This window comes from Meles meles, chromosome 10 (assembly GCF_922984935.1).
Source record: "Meles meles chromosome 10, mMelMel3.1 paternal haplotype, whole genome shotgun sequence".
Taxonomy (NCBI): domain Eukaryota; kingdom Metazoa; phylum Chordata; class Mammalia; order Carnivora; family Mustelidae; genus Meles; species Meles meles.
This window is the reverse complement of record NC_060075.1, coordinates 63,204,281-63,227,767: the sequence shown is the minus strand read 5'-3', so window position 1 is coordinate 63,227,767 and position 23,487 is coordinate 63,204,281. Positions and strand designations below refer to the sequence as shown.

The 23,487-nt window shown below is 35.4% G+C and overlaps 1 protein-coding gene and 1 long non-coding RNA gene across 8 annotated transcripts in view; one reads left to right on the top strand and one right to left on the bottom strand.

Annotated features, from left to right (window-relative positions):
- LOC123951628 overlaps nt 1–215 on the bottom strand; it is a 59,869-nt gene extending 59,654 nt beyond the window's left edge. For all 5 annotated transcript variants that reach the window (XR_006820486.1, XR_006820484.1, XR_006820487.1 and 2 more), the window contains exon 1: nt 146–215. This is a non-coding gene — a long non-coding RNA (uncharacterized LOC123951628). The remainder of the gene's footprint in view (nt 1–145) is intronic.
- Nucleotides 216–285: 70 nt separating this feature from the next.
- TMEM106B (transmembrane protein 106B) lies at nt 286–23,284 on the top strand. Of its 3 annotated transcripts, XR_006820482.1 has the most exons (9): nt 286–586; nt 4,351–4,572; nt 5,801–5,864; nt 10,400–10,559; nt 14,570–14,710; nt 14,967–15,016; nt 15,976–16,029; nt 17,363–17,570; nt 18,782–23,284. XR_006820482.1 is itself a non-coding variant. In XM_046020414.1 (8 exons), exons 2-8 carry the CDS (start codon nt 4,353–4,355, stop codon nt 17,499–17,501), a joined length of 828 nt encoding a protein of 275 aa, XP_045876370.1. In that variant the 5' UTR covers nt 287–495; nt 4,351–4,352; the 3' UTR covers nt 17,502–23,284. The 3 variants fall into 3 exon arrangements, 2 of the variants coding, with proteins under 2 accessions (XP_045876370.1, XP_045876369.1); XM_046020414.1 differs by having other exon boundaries at nt 287–495; nt 17,363–23,284; XM_046020413.1 differs by having other exon boundaries at nt 287–586; nt 17,363–23,284.
- Nucleotides 23,285–23,487: the final 203 nt, after the last annotated feature.

The window sequence follows — 23,487 nt, the reverse complement described above, 5'->3', positions numbered from 1 at the left end:
GCGACGACTCGCACGAGCGACGACTCGCACAGCGTGGACTAGACGGCAATTATTTTTCCCCCTTTGCAAAAGAAAAAGGCCTAATAGAGGAGGGGGGGAAAAGGTGGTACTATTGTTTTTAAATTTTCCAGGGCTAGACTTTTACCTTTAAGTCTTGAGAGACCTAGGTAACAAAACCTGGAGAGTGCACAGTCACAGCCGCTGCGCTTCCGGGATTTAGCCGAGCGGAGTGAGGACGCATGCGTAGTGCACGCTCCTAGGTCACTCACCTCCTACGAAAGCGCTCTGCGCAGGTGCGGACGCAGGTTGCAGCCGCGCTTGGCTTCAGCTGATGCTGTTGTCCCGCCGCCCCTCCCCCGCCCCGAGTCCGCGGTGCCCCGGCGCTTGTAGGCCTGTCGCTCCAGCCCCAGCGATCCGGACGGCAGACCCCGTGACCCTGTCCTCGGGCCTGTGTGCGCCGGAGCAGCTCGGGACTGCGCAGCGACCCGCGTGTTGGTGAGCGACCCCGGACGCGCAGCCCCTCGGTCCATATTTCGGAGTGGAACTGAACGGCGGCGCCTTGGAAAGAGCCGAGAGGGACCGGGAGGTATAGGCGGAGAGGCCGCAGGGGAGCTGGGCCAGTTCGGGCACCGAGGAGGCGCTCAGGGTTGGCTGATGGCGTTCTTAGTTGTGTCACCTCCTACCGGAGTCCAGCCTCTTGCCGAGGCGGCGTTAGGCTTTGGCCAAGCCCAGAGCATAAGGTTAATCCAGGCCCCCACACCTTGTACAGCCAGGTGGCCCCTGGTTTTGCTTTTCTTGAGTTTTCTTGCACGGTTCCCTTGATCTTATCTTTATCCTTTACAGATGTGTGCTGAGTCTTGTTTATGTAGCTTAGGAATGATGCTGGCTTTCTTCGTTAACACAGAAGATAGTGACCCATTTAAATTGGATGGAGTGCTGTACTTTTTTTTTTTCTTTTTAATTTCTCCTTGCTGTCTTAGATCCATGTTAGGTTTTCAGTAGGAAATTGTGATAAAAACATTGAATACAGGGAAGAGAAGGGGGGTTTAGCACGTAAGGATAAACAAACCAGCTAGTGTCCAGGAATAGAAGTGGCTAAATATTTCTACACTGTGAGAAAAATCCAGTGGGGGGGGGGGGGGTATGCAGTACCTGAAGAAGTCTGGTGCTAGTCAGTTAGCCTTGCTGAAACACCTGTTAAAGGCAGACTAACCAAGACAACTGTTAGATACACAGAGAAGACAGGCTCAGACTGAGAGCCACTTGATCTTGCCTTGTGTCTCCCTTCACCCCCCGCCCCACCAAAGCATTCTAGTGTGATGCATTTTACCCTCGACTGTTAACTGAGATCCCAGAAAGGATGCTTCTGTGGCCACACTGCTGAGGCCCTCAATCCCTGTCCAACTGATATTTCACATAGGTCACTGTGTGGTGAGAGGGATGTTAATTCACCCCTGAACCACCTGTGACTGGCATGTGTTGGTTTGGCTTGGACTTAATGTCATTAGACAAACCAAGAGAAGATAATGATTTGTGAAAGTTACAAGCTCATTTGTTTTTAAACTTAACACGTACAATGTATATGGATATTTTTAATAATAAAATTGTGAAAATAAGCATCTTCATCATTCTACACTTTAATATTTGTCTGCTAGTTGTATAATTCTTTTATCCTGCTGTTCACACTATGTTTGAATGATCCCCAACACTTGGATGGCATGCCAGTATTAAAAAGTGAACTTTTCTTTGTACTACAGTATGACTTGAATTATTGTCAGTTTTCCTTACTCAAATCACTGAGAATTTCTAAATTTTTAAAATATTTATTTATTTATTTATTCGACAGAGAGAGAGATAGAGAGAGAGAGAGATCACAGTGGGGGAGGGGGGGCGCGAAGGGAAGGGGAGCAGGCCCGCCCTGAGCAGAGAGCCTGATGATGGGCTTGATACCAGGACGGTGGGATCATGACCGGAGCCACCCAGGCGCCCGTTGAGTTTTTCTTTTTTTTTTTTTTTTTAATTTTTTAAAAGATTTTATTTATTTGTCAAAGAGTGAGCGAGTGCACAAGTAGGGGGAGCAACAGGCTCCCCACAGAGCAAGGAGCCCCATGTGGAACTCAGAACTCACTGGATCCGAGGGTCCTGGGATCATGACCTGAGCGGAAGGCAGATGCTTAACCACCTGAGCCACCCAGGCGTCCCTCAGAATTTTTAAAAGAAATGCTCATCTCTTTGTATGAATGTCTATATAATAATCCATTTTTAGGAACTGATAAAAGATATATGGTCAAATTTAGGAAGAGAAGAAATGTTCTTAAATTCTGCTTTCCCCCTTTATTCATTTTCCCTCACAATATCAGCAGGTTGGATTATATGACTTTTAAGTTCTTTTTCATCCTTAAAATTGTATGACTCGGGGCTCCTGGGTGGCTCAGTGGGTTAAAGCGTCTGCCTTCATCTCAGGTCATGATCCCAGGGTCCTGGGATCGAGCCCCGCATTGGGCTCTCTGCTAAGCAGGGAGCCTGCTTCTCTTCCTCTCTCTCTTTGCCTGCCTCTTTGCCTACTTGTGATCTTTCTGTCAAATGAATAAATAAACTCTTTAAAAAAAAAATCAAAATTGTGTGACTCAACTGCAGTGCTATTGCATTACCTACCTGCAGAGGTTATTTTGCTATAGGTATGGTATTTATAGGTACTACTACTACCTATTCTTACTTGGTTTTAAATTTATATTAAATATAAATTTAAATTTTACCCATGTTATTTTTGATAGCATCATACTAAAATTTTGGAAATTAATGTACTGTTTTACTGCTTTGTATTGGTGAATTATTAAATATCTTTGAATATTAATTTAATAATTTTAAGTGTGCCAGCTGTTGAATGAAAAAAATGCGGGTTTTGGTTTTTGAGTTGTTTATGTTTTAAATGTGAAGGCTAGAAATGTGAGAATGAGAAGAATTGTGGATTTTATTTATCACAAAGGGGCATGAATTTTAACAGACGGAAACTTAACTACTTTGAACTTGTAACCAGGGCTTAGGCCCAAGGAAACCTGGCTCCAGGAGTCCCAAACAGGCCAGGTTCAGCCACTCACCACTGACAAAAATCCAAAAGCAGAGAAAGGAGCGGTGGTGAAACAAGAAAGGAATTTATTTCAGTGAGGCCAACATGGGGAAGACGGGGGACTGAGGTCTCAAAATACTGTCTCCAAAGTGCAGAAAATACTTTTGAGTTTATATAAGGAAAATGTGGGACGAAGGTGGATGGGTACATGCAGGTGGGTGGTAAAGGTCAGATCCCCCATTGTCTTGGCATCAGTCCTGCTGGCCCCTTACTGCTTGAGGGCTTGTTTGCTTCCCTTTATGGGATGCTTTGCCCTCTGTATCTTTTGCCTGCTTTTTAGAGATAAGCTGGAAAGAAGAATTTAATCAATTAGAAAGTACGGACTGAGGTTTTTTTTTTTTTTTAAAAAGATTTTATTTATTTATTTGACAGAGAGAGATCACAAGTAGACAGAGAGGCAGGCAGAGAGAGAGAGAGAGGGAAGCAGGCTCGCTGCTGAGCAGAGAGCCTGATGCGGGACTCAATCCCAGGACCCTGAGATCATGACCTGAGCCAAAGGCAGCGGCTTAACCCACTGAGCCACCCAGGCGCCCCTCAGACGGAGGTTTAACAGGAGGTAATCAAAGTCTTCAAACTTGCCTGGTGATAATATAATAAGTAACCATAATTTGCCTAAACCAGCTTAAGCTTTAGCACTAATTGGTTTAAAGATAGAATATGTTTTTGTTTTATGTTTTTGCCTTATTCTAAGAAAAGCGAAGCCCACTTTATTTTCAGAGAACCCTAAAAAAGTGTAGACTTGTAAAATTTTAATGTTTGAAAGCCCATTCTCATCACAAGTCTGATACATCATTTTATAACATTTTGTTAGAAAAACACTTTGGAGGGGGGTGCCTGGGTAGTTCAGTGGGTTAAGCCTCGGCCTTCAGCTCAGGGTCTCATCTCAGGGTCCTGGGATCGAGCCCCTCATTAGGCTCTCTACTCAGCAGGGGGCCTGCTTCCACAACCCCTCTGCTTGCCTCTTTGCCTCCTTGTGATCTCTCTTTCGCTGTCAAATAGATAAATAAAATCTTTAAAAAAAAAAAAAAGAAAGAAAAACACTTTGGACTTTTGGATCCCTTGTTTCAGACATTACTTTGATTAAATATAATTCTAATCAGAAAGTAATTTGAATATTCCTGTGAAGTTTGCTCTATATTAATTAGGTTGTTATAAAAATCTCATAATGTTCTTGAGTATAATTTTTTCCTGAAATTTACTGTAAGATTTTTCTTTTTCTTTAGACATGGGAAAGTCTTTTTCACATTTGCCTTTGCATTCAAATAAAGAAGATGCTTATGAGGGAGTCACATCAACTGAAAACATGAGGAATGGACTGCTTAATAATGAAGTCCATAATGAAGATGGAAGAGGTGGAGATGTCTCTCAGTTTCCATATGTGGAATTTACAGGAAGAGATAGTGTCACTTGTCCCACTTGTCAAGGAACAGGAAGAATTCCTAGGGGTATGTGTTACTGTGTTGTTTTCTTTTAAAAAGTAATTCCAGGCATTCACACAAATAATATAAAACCCATAGATCTAAGCACAACCCTCTGTGTTTCAGAAGTCTTTTAGAATTAAAGTTAAAGCTATATATTAGTTATCTTCAGTTAAAGAGATACAAAGAAGTAAATATAAACATTAAAAAAAAAGACCAGAAACATCTTAAAGTTCCTAAAGCAGTAATGAAAACCACCAGTCTACCTCTAGTACTTTTTTCTTTACCACCTGCAATAGCAGATAGGCAGTATCTCTTGACTGAAATTTTTTAGACCTATTGGAAATCAGTAGAGGTAGTAATCACATGTTGGGTTTTGGGAACAATTTCAGTAATTTGGTGACCTAATATTTTTAATTCATTATCTAAAGAATAGTAAGAAGCTAGTCATGTCCCAGTTAGTTATTCTTAGGAGGAACTACATGAAGAGGGATGGTAAATGAAGATGGGCCATGTAGGGAGGAAAATCAGTTTGTGGCATATCATAGGGAAATTCAGAAGGGAATAATCTTCATGTGCAGTTTGTTGGCTAGACAGACTTCAGTAGAAGTGGAAACAATAGAAATAATAAAAATACTTTGTGTTATTGTGTTATTCTTACTGCTCCAGTTGAAGTTGATAGGTATTCCTGCAGAAAGTGGAAGGACAGAGTGACAAGGGAAGACAGATCAGTTTAAACCAGTTTCTTTAAAAAAATGCCTTAGGTTAGGGAAGTTTGTCTATGAGTCGGCCTTTGAATGTGACAGTATTATCTTTTCAGAGAATGAAAGGATTTTTGTAGGCAAAAGGATTAGTGCCTCTGGCTCAGAGGAGGGAAAAAAGGACTATTTTAGCAATCTGGATGTATTTTTAAGGTATAGCCTATAGGCTTTTTTTGGCAGCCTGGAAATGGATTGTGGTTAGTAGGAAATCAGGATGACCCTGGAAGTATTTTTGTCTGAACAGTTGGAAGAATGGAGTAGCTGTTTATTTGGATGGAGAACAGGTTTGTGTGTGTCTGTCCGGTGAGAGATCAGGAACTCTGTTTTAGAGATAAAAGTTTTGGGTTGCATATTTGGCATCTAGGTGGATATGTTTAATAGGTAGTTACAGTAAGTGTCTGGTATTCTGGTCCTTGTAAACCAGACTTTGATAGAAAGCCACTATATTTTAATTAATCATATTGATAAATTTCTAAACCTATTTTTACTTTTAGGGCAAGAAAACCAGCTGGTGGCATTGATTCCATATAGCGATCAGAGATTAAGGCCAAGAAGGACGTAAGTAATGATAAGAAAATAGCAAATTTTTTTGGTATTTTTCTGCTTTTCAAGTTCCATATAATCATTCTAGTTAACTATTAAAATGAAAAACGTTATCAGGTTCTTAAATTATGCCATCGATGTTTATGTCATTTAAAAGAAGAAGGATTTCTGATTGGAATAAGACTTTCAAAGTGGCATAGTGTCTGAATCTTCTCAAATCTATTTACTAAAACAGACAAACCTAGAAAAGCAGTAGGAAACAGAAAAACATTTTCATTAAAAATGGGTGTTAAGGTTCTCCTACTCACCCCAGATTAAAAATGGAGCAAGGATCAAAACGTGTTAGCAGCTGTGTGGAATTTGTGAAGGGAAACAAAAAGAACAAAGCATATGTTCTGATACACAAGTCCCAAAAGCAAAAGATCCCACTCAGAGCACTTCCAGCAAATACTTCTGGATAACCTGCAAAATGGGAGGACTCTTGGTGTGCTGCACCTTGGAGAAAGTGCAGAAAAGGTCAGAGAGATCCACTAAGGGCCCTTATGATCAGAAGGAACTAGATCACTTCGATCCCTCAAAGACCTTAAGAAAACTCACCAAAAGCTATTGTAACAGGACAGATATATCCTAAGGAAAAGCCTGTGAGGAACTGAATCCATTTTGTACAGGGAAAGAATAGGGAAAATGGAAGAAAAGTTGTGAAAACTAGAGAGAGAATCTCAGAACTGTAACTATAGAAATGTATATACATATAGGCCATCTTACAAAAAAGAAAACAATTTTGTATTTTAACAGAAGATGGAGTTTTGAGCAGTGAAACTAGGAAGGCCACCCTGGCTCATCCTCATCGCCTAAAATGCAAGCTTCTATTAAAAGTACAAAAAACATTTCCTTTAAAGATGAGCAACAAAAAAGTATTGCAGTGAAGCATCATACAAAGATAGTGTTAAACTGAAAATGCTAATAAATCATAGAAGCATATCAGAAAAACATGAAAACTAACAATATTATAAATGTTCTAAAAGAAATTGAAACTGTAGAAGCTATGAGAGAACTGCAGGAGTCAGAAATTGAAAAGCTCAGAAATGAGATGACTAAACAACATGAGGACGTGAAAGGAGACATGAGCACGTGAACCCCTGAAAGAATTAGGAAAAATTAATTTCAGAAATGGAGACAAGACCGGAAAAACAATTGCAAATAGATACCATGAAAAGTATAGCAAAGGGAATAGAAGTTACAAAGGAGGAAATGAAAACACATACACAAATTAATGAAAAGTAAGGTAACCATAAGCAAAGATTGAACACTCATATAATTGAAGCCCCTGAAGAAAAATCAAAGGAATCAAGCTGAACAAATACTAAACATTCAGTTCAAGAACACTTCTGGGGATGCTTGGGTTGCTCAGTTGATTAAGCATCTGCCTTTGGCTCGGGTCATGATCCCAGGGTCCTGTGATGGGAGCCCTACATCGGGCTCCCTGCTCAGCAGGGAGCCTGCTTCTCCTTCTGCCTGCCACTCCCCATGCTTATGCTCTCTCTCTCTAACAAATTAAAAAACAAAACAACACACTTCCTCAGGTGAAACAAGATACAGACCTACATATTGAAAAGATAGGCCATGATCTTCAAAACATTCTATCCATCCTAGTGAAATTACTGGACTTCGAATGTAAAAAGCAAAAAAAAACCCAGAAAAACCCTTTGAAAGACCCCAGGCAGAAGGATCAATTAAGTCATAAGGGACAGAAAATCAGATTGGCCTGCTGCTTACCCACAGTGCTCCAAATAAGTAACCAGTAGAGCAGCATATTTAAATATTCATAGAAAAAAAAGTGAACAAGATTTTAAAAAGTTTGATCTGACCCTTTATTATAAAACATACAGTAGATGGTTATGAATGTTCAAGAAATTACGCTTAAGTCCTCTATAATCTCAGGATGGAAAAACTTTACATAGGATTCAGAATCCAGTGAGGACAGAAAAGATTAATTTGACAAAGCTTAGATTAACTTTTACAAGATGAAAACAAAACCTTAAATGAAGCCAGAATACAAATGGCAAACTAGGAAGTTATGTCTGCACATTACCACAGATACCATGAACAAGTATTCCAGAAAAGAGAAATACAGAGTTCCTTTAAACATTTGAGAAGATGTTCAGTCTTGCTCATAAGAGAAAAACAGATTAAAACAATAGTGAAATACTGTTTCTTGTCTGTCAGATTAGCTAGAACTCCATATTTTGATAGTGAATTGGTTGGCAGTACGGTGTGAAACGAACATACTCATATCTTGTTAGTGAAAGAGAATTTGTTGTTATCTAGGAAAATTACATATGCATTTATCTTTTGGCTCAGGAATTCTACTTTGAAAATTTTTTTCTAAGGATAATTGTCAAATATAGTAAGTGGCTTTTACGTAAGTTATTCACTGTGCCAGTGTCTCTAATTGCAGAGAACTAGAAATAATGTAAATGGCCAGTGATAAGGTTCTGGTAGAATAAGTTATGCTACATCTATATATGATGAAATGGAATGAGGAAGAACTCTTTATTTTACTAGAGTTGATATCCAGAATACGTTTTTATCTGAAAACACACGTGCATACAGAGAAGGAGAGAGAAACAGTGGATTGATAAACCAAAGACTGGTAAAATGATTACTCTGAGTTTGGGAGGGAACTTGGAAGAGGGGATCGGTAAGCAAATGAGATGATCTGTGTATGTATATATATTTATATTTGGGGTTTAGAAGTACGTTTTTAAAAAATAGAACTTAAAAGATGAAATCCGAAGTTAAAAAAAAAGCAATTCTTAAAATTTGAAACAAACTGAAACAAATGATTCTAATGATTCTGACTATATCTAGTTGGTGGCATAACTACAGATGAAAGAATAACTTTAAGTGACTTGAAAATATTTCATTTTCACTGTCAGTGTCTAGTAAGATATGTTCTAAATGACGATGACAGTGACAACAAAAGTTTAAACTGCACTCAAAAGCTTCATTGTTAGGAGTAATGTTAGTATAATTTTGAAACTTACACGTAAAGCAATTAACTAAGTGTATACTAATGCCATTAGGGATAAGATTCTTAGCATAAAAACTAAAGGGTAAAAGTACAAAATCAAATAAATTTGATTTCTCGCTTCCAAGCAAGATGGGATCATCACAGGGACTAGATATATTCTTCCATCTAAAACAGCTAAAAAACGGGACAGATAAAATGGAACAATATTTCTAGATAGTGGACATCAGGCAGTATAAGGACAGTGATAACAGAGAGGGAAAACAAATGAGTAAGCCCTGGGATTATACCACCTTGCTGTCTAGGAAAACATACCAGAGCACAGCACAATGGAAAGAACCCAGGCAGAGCTTAGCAGTCCGCCTAAACTGAGGAGATGCATGGTATTGGCGATCTAGGAGTCCAAGACTAGAGTTAGTACGTCAGTGTAGGGTAGAGAGCTACACTGGGTAGGTGTAGGACGGTAGAGAGCTATACTAGGTATTCCTTGAGTGTTTCACTGAGTACTGATCAGTGTATAATGTATGAGGAAAGTACCTGAGGCTGAAGGAAGAACCACGCAAAACAGAACAGAGGGGACAGTCCTCAGAGGCCACATGAGGCTGGGGATAGTTTCTGCTAGTCATTGTGGAAAATCTCATAATTTATAGGGAATTGTGTGGAGTACTGAAATTATTTCACAGACCTAGAGAGAAAGAAAGGTGCTTTTGGCTTTGAACTGAGTTACTTGTTGGAGAAACAAGGAAAATTTGTATTTTGAAACCCTAGTTTTGGGGGTAAACTTGAAGATAGAGGCAATTTTTGTCTCTGGAGATTGGAAATAAAGAGGGAGAGATAGAAGAACTACATTTCAAGGGGAGTTAGAAGAGTAGAAAAGCATGCAAAGTTTATTTTTTCTTGTCCTATATCTGCATACTATTATCCCCTTTTCTGATTTTCAAGAAACAGTTTAACGACATCATCAAAGCAGAGTTGATTAATGTAAACAATATTTTTAAATCTGAGTACATAAATACTTTGGGATGAGACTCAAAGTCTTAGTGAGACTTCATGAGATTGATGAGGCATGTGGTTATGTCATTATGTTTTTAAGGGCTTCACAGGTTCTGATGAGCAGTCACTTCAGGGAATTATATAATGGCAAAATCCACATGTGAAAATTCTGCTTTAGTGAATTTAGAAGGGAGTCTTGAAATCCATATTTTTATAAAGTTCCCCAGCTTTTTCCCCAGTTCCACTGTGCAGCCTGGTTTAGGAAACACTGTAGTAAATGTTGTACGTGCATAACCCTGAAACCCTGGTCTCCAAAAAGGTACATACATCTTTTAAGGAGAACTTTTTAACACGTAATAGACCAGATCCGACCCAACTGAATACTTTTGTAATGTAAAAGGTTGGTAAAATTACACCTTTTCCTGCTAGTATAACGGGAAAAATTGAAGTTGAACATATCTTCTCTGAATGTTTCACTATGTAATTTTTGATGCATCTGTATTTCAATATTCATTTTTCTTTTCAGAAAGCTCTATGTGATGGCTTCTGTGTTTGTCTGTCTGCTCCTTTCTGGATTGGCTGTGTTTTTCCTTTTCCCTCGCTCTATTGACGTGAAATACATTGGCATAAAATCAGCATACGTCAGTTATGATGTTGAAAAGCGTACAGTGTATTTAAATATCACGGTAAGTACAAATTCACATTAAAAATATTTGACTGCATTCCTTTATGATATACACCTTTGTCCCTTTAGAGAATATTACATGTGACACTGGTCAGTTTGCTTTCTGTATGTCTGCTTTTGATCCTCTATCATTTCTGGTTCTGCTGAAAATGGCAAATAATAATTACTGGCAATTGTATATACAGAATCGTTTAGCATTTGGAGTTGCCTTTAAGATGGTAAAACAAACAGTTGCTGGCAAAAAAAAAAAAAAAAACATTTACAATCTGTTTACTTTTCAGCATTTGACTCCAACTAATTCCTAGCAAAATGTTAAAATAGTTGATTCTATAAATGTGATAAATGTACCATTTTCTTTTCCTTGTATTTGGTGAAATACAGTTTTTGCCATTTTAACAGACTATTCCTTTATGGTGTTTAAAGTACAAGAGACTGATTTCTCTTATAAATTAGTATGTGGGAAAATATCTGCAGTGTTTTCCTGGACACTTGTTTTTAATACTCTACAGCCTTCCCACTTCTGAAGACAGGAAACAAACAAAACCTCAGAGAAGGTCTACCTGTCCATATGTTGATATTTGTTTGAAAAGAAGCATGGTTTGCAAACCACTGAATTATTAAAAAGGAACGTGTGTTGGTCCATGCCATTAGCAATTATGTATGGGTTCAGGCCTCAGAGTGCATCTGTGTGGCAGCAGTTTGTTTTGGGAGAGTGATACTGGACTTCATTTGGTTTTCTTTGCGGAGGTGGTACCGTATGCGTAAGGTGGAAGTAGATACAGCTAGTTGTAGTTGAGGGGAGAGGTTTGGAGGGACAAGAGTGTAGAGAAATGGTATGTTAAAGTGGAATTACTCATTAATTAAAGGAAAGAAAGAACTCCCATGGGTCCGTTTATTCTCATTGCTTAGCACCAAAAGTTGTTAATCAGATTAAGGGCTTTTTAAAAAAAAAGTATCTATGGAAAAAAACATGTACATAGAACAACACAGTGCTAATTGTAAATCAGTTTCGTATGATATGAGAATTACTGTTGAGTATTTTCTCATTTTAACAGCCATCTGGAATGAGGAATGTATTTTTCTTTGTGTACAGTTTTTTTAAAAGTGGCCAGATTTTTTCGGCCAATCTCCAGAACTCGTTTTAGTATCAAATATTATAAATGTATAATAAATAAAAGTCATGTGATGTTCCCTTTTATATATCAGTGCATAAAGATGTAAATATCGTACTTCAGTAATTATTCAGGAATTCCCACTTTTTTGAGATACACTTAACTGAGAAAGACTTAACATTAAATAAGAAATAGCATTATCATATTAGATAAACATTAAGTTTGACTGGAAAACTGTGAGATAAAAGGTTGAGTTTTTCATAGGTTCTCTGTCAGTATTTTGGAAAATGGAATTATATAATATTGCTTTTGTTTCTTAAAATGAGAAATAGACATTCTTACTACTTTCTCATTACTACTACTAAGTATTAATAGACTTAATACTTACTACTACTACTTTTTTTGTTACAGTAATGTTTGTCTTTCTGCTTATGAATATGTTACCATTATACATTTGACACTCTTGATGTCTGTTGTTACTTCTGCTACCTAGACCTATTAATATATGCATATATTTGCTAATAATGCATATATACATTTGTATACACATACATTTATAAATGTAGCCAGATATTTTCATATGCACGTGGACATTTTACCTTGAGAGCTCACTAAATTTTCCCATGTTAAGTGCCTTCATGTAGTCTTTTATATGGCTGTATTGACATTTACTCAACCATTTCTTAATAAATGTTTAATTTTGCTATTACTAATACTCAGAAAACATCTTTGTACTTAAACTTTGTTTTCCATTTTAGGTTATTACTATGGGACAGATTCCTAAATACAAATTTGCTAACTAAAGATCACGGATCATTTTAAGGTTTTTGATAATAAATCATCATTACTTAAAAGCTTATGATTGTGGTCTCTTGACTTAGAAATTAAGTGGATTCTCACTGCTCTCAGCAACAAAATGTCTGATAGTAGTACCAAACTTTGTCTTTTTTTTTTTTTTTTTTTTTGGTCTGTCTTAATGTTTCTTTGTAATTCTAATGATCAATACATCTTTTTCTAATTCTTGTAAGTATTTTTGTTGTCAACCAGTTTTGCATTATTGATCCCTTTAATAGCTATGGGCACTTCAGAGAAAGACACATACCAACGTTATTTGCACATACAAAGGAGTCCAAGATTTTTCTGCGTCCCATTCTTCGGCCTGTATCAGAAGGTCCATTGACTTCAAATTAACAATCCCTTTTCTATAGTGTCTAGAAGTTAAATTGACATGGGTATTAAGAGCTAAGTAGATGAAAACTTTTATATATTTAGATAAAGTTTATTTTTACTACATTATGGAATTTTAATTCTCCATATAACTAGATTAATAAATTGTGATCATAAAAATCACTGATTGCTAGCATATTCTTTTTGTATCCTTTTTTACTGAGACTGTTTTCTCTCTTTTTCACTTACCCCGTAATTGCCATTCTCCATCTTTCTCCATGTTCATATTAATTTATAAGCCCATATTTACTTTCATATGTACATATTTTATGCATCTTGGTTTTCTCACTTGTTAATACCTTGTAGAAATCTCTCCTAATTTTCTGGCTTAGAGATAATCCATTCTTTTTAATGGGCTGCATAATATTCCATGTAATGATTTAATACTATTCAGTCATTATTTTTATAGCTGGGCATTTGGTTTATTTTCAGTCTTTTTTGTTTGTTTGTTTTTGCCACTGTTGTCATTAACATCTCAGTGTTTTTATTTCTTTAGGATAAATGCTCAAGTACGATTGCTAGGTTACAGGATATACATTATTTTTATATTAATGGCTGTTGCTAGATTCCTTATCAGAATGGCCACAAGGCTTCACATGTTTTCCAGGAATGTAAAAATAGACCCTTTTGCTCATTTCCCTGCCAGGAATAGAATTTGTTGCTTGCTACAGGTTTTACTAGTTTAATGAATATAAAATAATACTCCTTTTGTACTAAAACAACTTTTCCCCAACTCTAAATCAATTTGAGAATTTAAGTGTTTTCTCATCATTTATATTTGTACTGTTTTGATTTATTTCTTCAGTGTGCTTTGCTCTTGTTTGCTTTATTATTTTTTTTCTTAAGGCTTTGTCTTTTCAGTTTGTAAGGACTCTTTTTGTATAGGTGGTAACCATTATAATCTGCCTTAAAAATATTTAAGATTTATCATTTAGTTCCTATAGATTTTCTTTCGTGATGACTGTTTCAGATGTTTTATTTATTATCTGTTGTTTCTTGACTTAACATTTTTTTCTTCATTGGCCGTTTTCTAAAATAATTTGAAATAATCGTTGTGAATTCGAATTGCAGAAGTTCCCCCACTTATTAAGAATAGAAATGATATAACTCCATTTCTTTCCAACAAACAGACTTGAATCTATCCTATTTCTTCCTCAAAGGGACCCAGTGGAAATTTCTACTTATATATAAGTTAAAATACCAGTTCTTTTTAAACAAGATTTATTTAAAGTACTGTTTAATGTTTTAAGTGGTCATCTTTGTATTTAATAGAATAAGAAGTAGTTTACGGGTAATGTCTGTAAAGATACCTGTATATTAACATTTAGCAAAAATTTCGATGAAATTTAAAAATTATTGTTATAGAATTTTTGCTAATGCCACAAATACATTTTCTAACATTCATTTTGTATATTCCTATAATGTACATATTCTGGACCTGTTTTTTTCTAATTGTATGTTTATTATCAGCATAATATAGCACTTATCATAAAACCAAATAATCAGTTCATTTAATGTCCTATGTTATTTTTGGCAATACTTTTCTTCCTCCTAATAACTGAAGCATGGCCACAGCTAAAGTCTTATTTATTTTTTTGAAGTCACTTTTTTAAATTAATTTTGAATACATACTTGTTACGCTTATACATTTTCTGTCTTCTTTCTTTTGCAGAACACACTAAATATAACAAACAATAACTATTATTCTGTTGAAGTTGAAAACATCACTGCACAAGTTCAGTTTTCAAAAACAGTTATCGGAAAGGCACGCTTAAACAACATAACCAATATTGGCCCACTGGATATGAAACAAGTAAGCTTCCATCATGAAATACTTCACAGGAGTTCAATGAGTCTTGACTTTGTCTCTCATATTAACTTGAGGGAGGGGAGGATTTCCTCAAAAACCTGACCTTGACATGTGTCCCTTCCATGTATAAGAGAAAGTCTTAGAAGCAACTTTGCAAAGGGAGACATTTCTAAACTCTTTGAAATTGTGAAAGGTGTCTGAAATATTTGATGCTTTGCTCCTCTTTCCAGTTGGCTTACTTTCATTTTTTGCATTTCAGATTGATTATACAGTACCTACTGTCATAGCAGAGGAAATGAGTTACATGTAGTAAGTTTTGATTTTTAATAATTTTCTCTCATTAGATTATAAAGTGAGGAATAAAGTGTATGGATATCTTCTGAATTACCTGTCATCTTAGCAGTCAAGAAACCACATCTGGAATACTTCTGGCCTCTCACTGATCTTCTCTTTCTGTTCTCCTGTGCCAACATACATCATATTTATTATGTGCATTATGTACCTATATACCTAGTTTTGTTTTCTACTTACTTTTCAGAATTAAGACAAATATACCATGTCACCTTCTAATTATTCTGAGAACCGTATTCTCATGCATTTTAGTATGTATTGACTTTTTAGTTTTGGAAAACCAAAAGTGCTAGTACTTTATAATACTCTGTTGGTTTGAAGTTCTGAAGCTTTTCATTTGGGTCTGATTATTGATTCTCGTTAAGTAAAAAAAAAAAAAGATAAATTTTTACCATCTTTTGATAATCAGGCTAACAATTCTGAGTAATAGACTGTTCACTACAATTTCAGAAGGTGAATAAAAAGTAATAATTTGTAGCCTGTGTTACACAACTCTACAGCTGCTATAGTAGGAAAGCATGTCTGTTTCTAGAATGAAAGTCATAAAAATATTTATCATTATTTGACGTATAGAAAATGTTCAATCAATAAATGCTTATATCTTCTTTTTTTTAGATTTATTTTAGAGAGTACATGCACAAGCGGGGGGTGGACATGGAGGGGCAGAGGGAGGGAGACAAGAGACTCCCCACTTGAGCAGGGATCCTGACTCTGGGCTCAATCCCAGGACCCTGAGATAATGACCTGAGCTGAAATCAAGTCAGATGCTTACCATGTGAGCCACTTAGGTTCCCCACTTTATGTCTTCTTTATAGTATCTCTGTTAGCTCTAATATGGGAGGAATCATAATTAAATGATTTCAAATTTGTAATATCATAGCCTGCATTTATTCACATTGTTTTTTTCTTTTTAACAGTGATTTCTGTACACTGATATCCATCAAAGTGCATAACATAGTACTCATGATGCAGTAAGTATCAGTTTTTCTTGAGATTTTCTTTGTTAAACTTTAGATTTGTAACATTAGCTTATAGCATATACAGCAGCTTTACAAATATCAGTTCATTTGGGTTTTAAACCCTACAAAAGTGTGATGAGATGAGTAAATATTATTTCACTTGACAAATGAGAAAGTGGGGAGCTCAGAGGTGAAGGATGACATGGCCACTAAATAGTGAATCTGGACCTTGCAAGAATGCTGGAACGTGGAAGTAGGTGGGCTATAGAGGAGAACAGAGCACAGCATCCTGTTTCTGCTGCCTATGGTAAAAAAATCCTTAGGGGCACCTGGGTGGCTCAGTGGGTTAAAGCCTCTGCCTTCAGCTCAGGTCATGATCCCAGAGACCTGGGATCGAGCCCCGCATCGGGCTCTCTGCTCGGCAGAGAGCCTGCTTTCCCCTCTCTCTCTGCCTGCCTCTCTGCCTGCTTGTAATCTCTGTCTGTTAAATAAATAAATAAATAAATAAAATCTTTAAAAAAAAAAAATCCTTAAAAGTAATGAGAAGTGGGGCACCTGGGTGGCTCAGTGGGTTAAAGCCTCTGCTTTCGGCTCAGGTCATGATCCCAGAGTCCTGGGATCAAGCCCCACATCGGGCTCTCTGCTCAGCGGGAAGCCTGTTTCCTCCTCTCTCTCTCTCTGCCTGCTTGTGATCTCTATCTGTCAAATAAATTAAAAAAAAAAAAAAAAAAAAATGAGAAGTACTATTACTGGTTTGAAAGTTTGGTGTTACTCAAAGTCGTTAAACATTGTAGGTTATAGGCTTGGTATTTGGGCCATTAACTGACATCTGAATAGATTTTCCTGTGATGAGAGAACTATGATTTTTTTTTTAAGATTTTATTATTTTTTTGAGATTGAGAGAGTGAGTGAGCAGGAGGGAGAGAGAATCTGAAGCAGACTCTGTGCTGGGTGGAGGGCTCGATCCCACAACCATGAGATCATAACCTGAGTCAAGACCAAGAGTCAGACGCTCAACCAACTGAGCCATGTAGCCGCCTGTATATAATTATTTATATAAGTGAAATGAACTTACATATTTTTGTTTAATGATAAGTGTCATGGAAACATTATATTTGTTTTGTATAATTATTTGAGTAGGGCTTGCTAAACCAGCATTTATATTATCTGTTGGGGAAGTAGTCCCCAAGAGGCTCATGTCCACAATTATCATGTCCACATTAATCAGTCTCTCAGGAGAAAATTTTGGTTATATAAAAGTATTCTCACTTTGGAAGACTTTTTAAATGTAACTGTTAAACGTTTCTCCCCATTTGAGTTTTATTGTTGTTGTTTTCTTTTTTAGAGTTACTGTGACAACAACATACTTTGGACACTCTGAACAGATATCGCAGGAGAGGTACCAGTATGTTGATTGTGGAAGGAATACAACTTACCAACTGGGGCAGTCAGAGTATCTAAATGTACTTCAGCCACAACAGTAAAAACTGAAAGAACTGCCACTGGAGAAGAGGAAATCCCTATTAATTTTTTCCTGAACTCTGAAGGATGAGGTACTTACTTCCTAATAGGAGATCTTAAATTGAACAAACCTAAAGTTTACATTTCCATTTTAGGGGTACAGTTGAAAGTATGCGGACTTGTACATTATTGCAACACTCTACTCTGTGTTCATGATATCTGTACCAGGATCTTTTACTTGAATCTAAATTTGCTGGTTGATTTTCTTCTCCTCCTCTCCCCAAAGGACAACATTGAGACTTCCCATGTGGGACAATAAATAATTATTTACAATTCATAGCTTCAATCTGTGAAACATAAACCACTGGAAACATAATTTTGATGATGAACAGAATTTGAGAAACTTTATTTCTGAATGTTTTTATAGAATATTACTGAGAGCCTGTTACTCATGAAAGACTTTCAAAAAATAACCTTTTTTTTGGTTTGTTTTATAAATTTCCATTGCTACATAGTAGTATTTCAAGATATTTTAGCTTTTAGCTAGAGCATTTGTAGTTTTTCATTTGTTGAAATTCTACTCATTTGCACGTTTTTGTCAGTCTTACTTCAAGCTAGTGCTTGCATAACACTAGAAATCAAAATAATCTTCGCAAAATTCTGTACCTAAAAGTTTTTAAAGCCCCATTTCACATATCTTTCCATATAAGTAAGTTTTGTGAAATTTTTGTGTAGTCCTCAAACATAGTTAATGTACAATACTGTAAATAAACTGTGCATGGCTTTTATACAGCTTTAATAAATGTCAAAGTACAGATTCAAAGTGGAGTAAGTTGCTCATAAAAGTAAATAAAACAAGTAAATGAAATTCAGAAACTTACAGAATATGAATATGGTTTCAGTTACATATGGGATTAGGCATAAAGTAGTTTTGAAATAAAGTACTTTGATGCTCCACTTTTTTTTTTAATGTTGCTTTTCATGCTAACAAATTGTGGAGACACTTTTCACAACTCTTAGGTACCCAAGTCACCCCCATCATCCATTTTATGCCTGTTTTAAGGAGGAAATCATGTCTTTGATAGAAGTTATCCAAGAAATCTTGGCCATTAAATGATGGTGGCAATATCAAAATAAAACCTATATTATCCTTTTTAAAAATTTAGTAACTTTACACATCACATGGATACCATGCCTCTAGCAGTTACATTTTAAAATTTTCAATTTTTGGTTTGGATTTTATTTAAAATTGTTTTCAAGTGTAAATTACTGACTTTTTCACTTTGCTGTTTTGTATTTTCAATACCATTTTCCGTTTGGACTTCTTGCCTTTTCACCTGACAAGTTTCTGATTACCTTGTAAATAAATACCACTGAGGGTAGGGGCCGACTGTGATACCAAAAAAATAAATAAATAAATAATAAGTGGCTTGAGATTAATTTCTTTCTGTTCCCTTGTGACAGAAGTCAGGTTCCCCGTCCCCCAAAGTGCCTAACTTAGGACTGAAACATACGTATCTATCAGTTGGACTCTCTCAGCTGTAACACACAAGCTTTGTTTAACTATTTAGAGCGAAGGAAGCCTCCTTTTTGCCTTGAAACACTCAGGTCTCCCTTTCGCTTTCATATCATTTTCTCCATGTTTTCCTGAGTGAATATTTTAAATGGGTGGAACGCACAAACTTCTTTTTTTTTTTTTTAACTGTTTGTCTTACCTCAGTCCATTGCTAGCACATCCATCTTTGCTATTAGAATCACCCCATTACATCTGTTATAGGCCTACTAGTCAGACCAATCTTAATGTGTTTTTCTTCTGTGTTTTTTGACTACCCATTCTCCTTGAAGCTGCACTCTTCCCTCATATATTGTTTGTTTGTTATTTTTCAGACCATTCTCATTTCATTTTCCTTCATTCTCTCTCTTTTGACATCTTTTAATGAGTATTATCTAGATCCTCTTTTCCCTCAGAATTTCTCATCCTGTGACTTTAGCTAACATCGTTTAACTTAGGACTTCCGAGTCTTTCTATACACCTGACTGGTTGGTCACCTGTCTACCTAGAGATAAGAGTATTCCAGTGACTCTCTGTGTAAAATCATAAAATATTTGAAAAATTTTTATCATATTCTGTTCTGTTCTCTCCTTGTCCTCACGTCCCATTTACTTCAGAATCACCATTCATTTTTTCAAAATCATCCTTCAGATATGCCTCCTTGAGAAGTCAATCCTGATTTATTTTTCTGCTCTGTGTCTTTTAACCTTGGTAAAGTATGTAGTGTAAATTAAATGGATTTTTCTATTGATTTGTGGTTCTGGTATCCTGTTAGAGTGCATGTATGGAGTCTACTGAAGAGATGAAGTGAGGGAACATTTGCTTTTAGTGACTTAGTTGTGAATATTTTTTTCATTTTTTAAATTAAAAACTCTTTATTATACCTACTTTTCCATGATGAAATATAAGGTAGAAAAGGCTAGAATTTAAAATAAATGAAAACCAGTAGTAGAGGAAAAAAAATGATCATCTGTGACTATTTCCAGAGAGTTTTAAGCAACTTGTCAGAATAAGCCTAGAACAGAACAGGCTGTAAATTAATAAAATTACTAAAATACATTCAGGTGAGACAGAATTATAGCCATTAAACACACACACACAGGGAAGAATGAATGAGCACTGTCTAGTGAATTTTTTCTTACATAGTGATAGGGTAGATACCAATACATTTTTTAAAACTGCTCTCAGATCTTATTCAAAGGATATGGTAAAGATGTTACATTTTTTTCTGATAGTCTCAAGAATAGTTTTCTCTTAAATTATACTTTTAATAGATTGGTCATTCTAACCAAATCCAATATTAGAACAAAGTCCCTGTGTGTTGATATTACATGTATCTAACATGCCCTTCTCTAGAGCTCTTCCATGTGTTTTTCTTTATGTAATTTCCCTAGTCCTGTGAGTCAGACAAAGGGTGGTAGGATCCTCATCTTTTAGAAGAGGAAGGAGAGGCATGGAGAAGTTAAGGGACTTGTGGAAGGTCACATGCTTAGTAAATAGTTTTAGTGGGGCCAAACCTAGTTTTTCGGTCTCTCGTGTATGTGCTCTGTCATTTAAAAAAGAGTCCATTAGGAAGCCCTGTTGACTCAGGTTAGTATGATTAAAACTCAGAGACAACATACACTTAGTTAATAGTGACAATCAAAATACTATGGATGGACTAAGATTTGGGTACCTTTAACTTGGTACCTGATATATTCCTAATGAAAAATGAGTCTTTGTTCAATATTTTAGTATAGCATAATCGATAGCTGATTTCTTCTGTTAAAATTTATACTCCTTGATCATTCCAGTAACAATATGGCTGATAGGTTGTTGGAGTACTCTATTTATAAATAGTAGAGATTAACGTATTTGAGATTTGAAAGAACAGTGTGAAAAATAGTAGATACCAGGTAAATTGCTTGAAATTGCTCGATAACCATCTTTACTACAGTACATAACATGTAAATGTGGTTTTATTTGTGAGCAGTTTTTCTGTGCCTTTTTTGTTTATTTAGGTCAGTGAGATAATTATTTTCTGTAAGAGTTCATGACAAAGTAAAATTAAATTTACATCTTCTGAACTGTAGTTTGGAAGTGATACAGTACAGTGTTAAATAGATGGAAAATGATTGCCAAAACACAATTAAAAGTATCATTATTGCAATACAAATCTGGGTATTTTGTTGCAGGACATGTCCCCAACTCTCTTATATACTAATTTTTTAAAAATTCTTAAATAATTCTTTATAATGATTCTATTTCATTTAAGAAAATAATTTGTTAGGTGCTTGAACCCAAAGTAAGTCACTGTTCAGTATAACTAATATTTATTAGTTACGGTGTCAGATACTGTAGTAATTTCTTATGTGCATTATCTGATTGTTACTCCGAAGCGCCCTCTACAGTAGATACTGACAATGCCCCTGGTTTTATATCTGAGGAGATCCAATTCTAGAGAAGTTAAGAAATATGTATAAGCTTGGAAGTGGCAGATTTGAGATTCAAAACCTGTCGAATTGACCCAAACATCATTGCTCTTACAATTAGCGTGTTTTCTTTCCAGCCTTTGAAAATGTTTTGTTTATAAAAATATGTTGGTTGTTGCACTTAATATATAAGAGTTTGAGGTTTTGATAGTATTTTTAAAAATACTATTAGGATACTTCATTATTTTGTAGATCTTTGGTATGATACAAATGGTTTATCAATGAATTTTAAGGTTTTTAAAACTTATACTTCTCTGTTACACAGGATTTTTTTCTTCTTAAAAGAGAAAATTTTAAATTTACGAGTATACATCAGACTTTATTGGTAAGCAGTATGAATTGAATTTCATGGTATTAGGTTGCAAACCAAAGGTTACTTATCATAGTGTCATGATTTTTAGGTCATAATATCTGGAAGCAGCAACTACTTGACTCAAATATATCTAAGAATAATTAAATTTTATTTCTCTTTTTTATAAAATCAGATTTTAAATGAGATGTTTATCTGAAACTTATTTTAAGGAAAATATATGTGTTTGAGAAGATGGGGTTAAAAGACTGTTAAACATTATTTCCTTAAAAAAATTTATTTTTACATGAAAACAATATATTTGTGATGTGCTTCGATCAAAAATTTTACTTCTGTATCCCAGATCTACTTACTTCAAAGTAAAAATTTTCACTTAGCTGAAATTTCTGAAATCAGAACTAATATTTGTGTATTTTTGTGCTTAGTGAGAATGTAAATTTCACAGTGGATTTTTGAAATTTATCCTTTGAATTAAAGCAAGTGATATATTTATAAAATTACTATAGGGATGAAAATGGTGGTTTCCATTTTTTAAAAAAATGAGTGTGATTATGTTTTTTGTTCTTTTTACACATGTTTAGCACAGGCTCTAAATTAAATACCTGTATTGACCCTAAAAATATTCCATAAATTAATTTAACAAATATTTGGAAAGTTTTTCATAGCTTAATAGCTCTTCTAGAAGGAAATTGTTGCCTTCTGTTTAATTACATTAATTGAAATGTATTTAAGAGAAATGTTTTCAGCATATTTTATATACTAAAAAACAAAAAGGATTAGTATTGGGCCAATGGCCAAGAGGTAATATTACTACCATGTAGATTATTACTGTTCAAATTGTCCCACCTCCCCCAGAATTTTAGAAACTAGAAGTCTGGGAGATACTGTATCAGCTGTGGTCAGGTGATTCTAAGTGCTGTAAGTAAGTACTATTCATGTTTTAATTATTGTGTGAGATGGAACAAATGCAAAGTTGCAAAAGATGCATAATTTCATTATGTAATGGTTTGTTTTAGGCATAAAATATCAGTGAGCTATGCCTTATGTTTTGTTGTATATTTCCTTTGTAGAACTAAAGTAAGATTTTGGAAAAGGATTTAAAATGCTTGCTGACTTGATCTGATTGGTCACATATTTGAATGATGGCATTACTGGGTAGATTCTAATCCATGATTCTAATTGTGGAATAAAGAATAATACAGAAAGACAGACTATGCTTGGGCACTTACTCTTTGCTATTATCATGTGTTAGCTTCCATCATAACACACTAAATTTCCAAGTTGAGCAGTTCTGTAATTGTAATTATTATTGCTGTTCATGTAACAAAACATGCTTATATTAGTAAAAGGAATAGAAGTGCCCCCAAATGCTATTTTTTTAATTACTTGTAACTGTTGCTCTTGTAATTGTGTATGACAGAATAAAATTTGTAAACATTTTAGCATGAAAAATAAATTTGTATCAGTCAAGTATCTTGGTCTTACTTTAAAAATTCCTTTGACATAAATCAGGACAGATATTGAAAGTTGTTTAGCTTAAAGCTGTCAGATCCTTTCAGTTCTTACCTGAATTCCACTTTTGCATCATCTTTAATTTCTTTTTCTTTTATACACTTAGCTTTCATTCTTTTGTCAAATTCTGTCTGTTCTACCTCTGTAATATCTCTGGAGCCTGT

Excerpts from the sequence above, each read along its gene's own strand:
- TMEM106B (XM_046020414.1), top strand. The coding sequence starts at position 4,353 with ATGGGAAAGTCTTTTTCACATTTGCCTTTGCATTCAAATAAAGAAGAT. Across the intron at positions 5,865-10,399 it reads AGATTAAGGCCAAGAAGGAC|AAAGCTCTATGTGATGGCTT; the intron begins GTAAGTAATGAT and ends TTTTCTTTTCAG. Across the intron at positions 14,711-14,966 it reads GCCCACTGGATATGAAACAA|ATTGATTATACAGTACCTAC; the intron begins GTAAGCTTCCAT and ends TTTGCATTTCAG.